General features: G+C 43.3%; 1 protein-coding gene across 1 annotated transcript; it reads right to left on the reverse strand.

Moving 5' to 3' along the window:
* Positions 1-824: 824 nt before the first annotated feature.
* LOC122540094 (C-X-C chemokine receptor type 3-like) lies at positions 825-1,925 on the reverse strand. The gene has a single exon (XM_043675405.1). The coding sequence runs from the start codon at positions 1,923-1,925 to the stop codon at positions 825-827; it is 1,101 nt and encodes a 366-aa protein (XP_043531340.1).
* Between the last annotated feature and the right edge of the window lie 2,687 nt (positions 1,926-4,612).

A 4,612-nucleotide genomic window follows, 5' to 3' on the forward strand; every position in this document is an offset into this window, starting at 1 on the left:
AAGTGACCAGAATTCCATATCTTTTCCAATTTGTCTGTCTAAACTGAATTAAAATGAATCCTTCTTTAGCTGCAGAAGTCTGATAATGTTGTCTGACTTTAAAGTTGCTTTTTGTAGACATCAAGCGTCAGTATTTTTTTTTTATTTATAAAGTCACTTTAGCTCCATTATTCATGCTTTTGTTCCTTCCTGGTGATCTTGATTGAATCTTTCACCATTATTTGTTGAGGTCCAAATTTCCAAATCTCTATCTCTGGTCATGGGACTCAACAGAAAATATTGACCAGGGAAGTATGGGCAGTGTCCTCATTATTTTAATATCTACATTAATACATTAAGAATGGATTCGATAACACATTTATTATAGTAAACTTATATGTTGAGTTGAACTATGAGAAATACCTATTAATACAAACTGAGATTCAATTCTTCCAACCTTAGTTTGTATAGTGAGCTATATTACACTATTGAAGCATTGGTGGTTAAAGGTCCGTCCCAGGCAGCAGAGGGCAATATTGACGTGATGTATAAGTAAATAGGATCAAACTGAAGACTTTTTTCTATAAGGTAAAAACAATGACTGCAGAGCTGGAAACCAGATTCTGGATTAGTGGTGCTGGAAGAGCACAGCAATTCAGGCAGCATCCGAGGACAGGCAAAATCGACGTTTCGGGCAAAAGCCCTTCATCAGGAATAAAGCACATTAACAGCTATTGCACTGGAGTGTGTTAGCCTAGTCCATGCTCTCTCATCTCCAGAGGTGACTTTGAATTCTGATTTAGAAGTGAGAATTACTGCACATTGATCCAATTTTAATTAAGACCTTAGATTCCAGAGTTCAAAGTATCTCCTGACTCTGATAATGTCATGGTAGACAGTTTGTTGCCTGGTTTTGTGTATTTCTTCATAGTCTTCGGACTGATGCAGCCAATAGCACTGAAGATCTGTAGCAGGTTTCTCCTGAACTTCACTCCAGCAAAAGCATACACAAATGGGTTTAGACAACAGTGGAAATAGCCTAGATTGGATGTCATGGAGATGGCAATGTCCAACCTAAATTCAATGATACAGCTCCTGGCTATGACGCCCAACCTCTGCAGAGTGTCTATGAAGAGGACCACGTTGTAAGGGACCCAGCAGATGAAAAAGGCGCTGACGACCATGACAATGACCTTCATGGCCCTACGCTCCTTGTTCTTTTGTATGTTGTGGGATCCATGTAGGGTTTTGATGATCATGATGTAACAGTAGAACATTATTGTCATCGGTGCAAGGAAGCTGGTGATGTGGTAGAAAAATCTCAAGCCCACCATCCAAGCCTTGGCAGTGTCAGCATTAAAATCATAGTGGCATTTCAAAGTGCCACTGGGGTGTGATTCTGTCAAGTATATGAAATCAGGTATAGCTAAAAGGAAGCAGAGAAGCCAGACAACAAGGCAGTTGATATGTACTGACAAAGACCTGCGCTTTTTATACATCTGGACTGCATGTACAATGGAAAGGTAGCGATTAAAGCTAATGCAACCCAGAAGATAGATGCCACTGTTAAAATTGATGTTGAACATTGCCCCAATTATCTTGCAAGCTATTGACCCAAAGACCCAACCCTTGACTGTCTCCACAGCCCAGAATGGCAGGCTGGCCACCAGGAGGATATCAGCAAATGCCAAGTAGAGAATGTAGGTGTCAGTCATGGCCAATGTCTTTCTGTTCTTCAGGAGAACAGCCACTGCTATTCCATTCCCCAACAGTCCTACGAAAAAGATGGCAAGGTAAAAGATGGGGAGGAAGATCCTGTTAAACGATGCAACCTTGAAGGTGCCACAGTTAACGTAGGCTTCAGTGAGGAGATCATCTTTGTAGCTGGCGTTTGAGAAATAATCCCAACTCTGACTGGAGTTAAAGATGTCCTGAAAGCCATCCATAGTGAACTCCTGAAAGAAATGAACAACATTTACCAGTTAAAACAGAAAGTCCTTTTTAAATGGCACCAGTCTCCTTATGGTAATACAGCGAACTCTGACACAGTTACTGCCCATTAAGGCAGATCTTTTGAACTCTACTTCCCTCAGGTTTCATTCATTTCTGAATCCACAAAATTTAAAACCTAATCTAGATATAACCTAATTAATACACAGTGACATACTTTGCATGGGAATATCATGCCCTAAAGCTATGCTTTGTAAACTAATTGAACCCATGTATTTAAATTTAATAGCTTTAAAATATATCTGTATAGGTTTAGACACCTCAAGGGAACATTTGTAACCTTGGCTTGTACACTAATTGCATGAAACTGTATCAATCTTGTTCAGACCAGTATGAATTGATCATGAGTCTGGATGTGTGAGGTTCTTTTTATTTAGGCATGTAACAGATTAGGAGCCAATAACAGATTCTCACGCCAATTCAGAATCAGTTATGGGGCCAGGTGTTTCTAAGGGAGGAGACTAGTTAAGTTTTGAGAATTTGAGAGAGGAGGTCAGTACTTTAGCCTGAGGTTTCTCTCCCAAATTGGGAATGCAGATTTGAGAAAAGTTCCGGCTGTCAAGAGCCCCCTTCAACACAAAACTGCATTTCAAGGTACAAACCCTGGCACCCCTCATCCACAACATTGGCATCCAAGATTTACTGGCCCCTCACATTCCTCTTGGCACTTTTCTGATCCATTTGCAAGATGCTTAGGAAGCACATGCCTCGCCAGCAACTTGCATTGAAACTTTGTGTGCACGGCCAGGCACCCAGCTCATGGACTCTGGGCTGCTCACTCAGTTAGGAACAACCTTGCAGTATCCTTGCCTGGCCATGCAATGCATGTTAACTTGTCAGCCAGTCTGCTAGTATTGCCGTATGAACATGTTCTTTAGTGCAGCCCCACACACAGGCTGCTTGTTCTTCTTGTCAATTGGCACAGGCCGTTGGTGATGGCATATCTCACAATACCACCTCGATGATGCAGAGGTCAGTGGCAATTCTTTAAAATGAGGAGACTGCTGATCAAAAATGTCCAGTGACAAGGGTGCTGTGGGAGGAGGGAAATATCGCTGCATCATCCGACATGTAAGTATGATGATGGGCTCTACTGAAAGCAATGATTGATGTGGGGGTCTGGAATGTGAAGGGGGTCAGAGTGCAGCTAGCACTCCCTTCACCTAGTGGTGCCCAGGCTGTGAGCAGGCCATGGGACGGGCAGGCCATAGGGTTCCTGAAAACGTGGTTCTGCTGCTTGGACCAGTCTGGGGTGGAGAGGGCGTCTCCAGTATAATCCAGACTGACTGTGCATGCACCATCCTGGTGTATTGTGCACTGTGCAATGTGATAGTCTCTGAGAAACTGGGGGAATAGGAGCAGCCTTCCGAGGAGAACAACAAGAACATTGGAGAGGTGGAGGAAGGTGAAACTGTCCTTCTTCAGCAGCAGTGGGCACTATATGCCAAACACAAGTGGATGGCCACTCTCGTGCCAGTCAATGAGAGTTGGGTGCAGCAGGTCATCATGGAATTATAGAATGGCCATTGGTCATCTGGTCAGTATTTGGTTTGCATAGTAGGCATGAGCTGCAGCTTCTATTTGATTTGCTTGTGTTTGCTTTCTCTGCCTTAAATAAAAACTCACCTTTGAAATTGTCTGAATGCTTTCCAGTGTTTCCCAGCTGGCCAGTGAAGGCTGTGGGTCTCCATGGCGACAAGTACTGGTGATGTAGAGAGAGTGATTAGATGGACTATAGCTAAGGACAGGTAAACTGTGTGGCCTGCTGGTTAAACAGTGACTGGTGAGAGAACAGGGTTGTGTGCACAAGGGAATGTCAGTCATGGTGGCTATATGCTCTATCATGTATCACATATATTATACATATATATCCATCAGCTATGTGCTCTGAATAGCATGGCTTACTGACTATTAGTTTGTTGGTGAAAGGCAATGCTAGTTTGCCAACACTTCCAGGATGAATAGTGTCCTATTAAAGATGGTGAGGGCACAAGGGAGGGTGGTCTCAGCGGATACCTACTGAACAGTGAGTTGTTCCGGGGATGGTGCGTGGTAAAATGAGATTAGAGTTAGACAAGGGGGTGCCTTAGGGGTGGTGTAGGTGGTTAATGAGGCAAGTTTGGCAAGACATGGTGAGAAATCTCACCAGGCCTCATCGCACAAAACCCTCCAAGAAATGTGATGCAACCAACAGCTAACCTGACCAAAATAAAAGCAAAGACCTGTGGACGCTGGAAATCAGGAACAAAGACAGAAATCGCTGGGAAAATTCAGCAGGTCTGGCAGCATCTATGGAGCGAGAGCAGAGTTAATGTTTCAGATCCAGTGACCCTTCTTCAGAATGGATTTAGCCCTGGGTACTTATCATCTCTCCATCTCTTCTCCAACTTGGTGACATTCTGCTCTCAAACCCAAGTTGCTCAGTTAAAGGAGAGACAGCCAAATTGTTGCTAGGGTCCGTACGGAAAATATCAACAAAACCCTGGGGCCTCCCACTTACTCATGCTTAGAAACTGAAAAGGGAAGGAGCTACAAAAATTGATACAACTTCTTCACTGCGGTAAAGGTGGGTAGACAGTTTCACTGACTGTTAGGATTTACTTAACGTCTGAGCATGGAATTA

The sequence above is a fragment of the Chiloscyllium plagiosum genome, chromosome 34 (assembly GCF_004010195.1).
Source record: "Chiloscyllium plagiosum isolate BGI_BamShark_2017 chromosome 34, ASM401019v2, whole genome shotgun sequence".
Classification (NCBI taxonomy): domain Eukaryota; kingdom Metazoa; phylum Chordata; class Chondrichthyes; order Orectolobiformes; family Hemiscylliidae; genus Chiloscyllium; species Chiloscyllium plagiosum.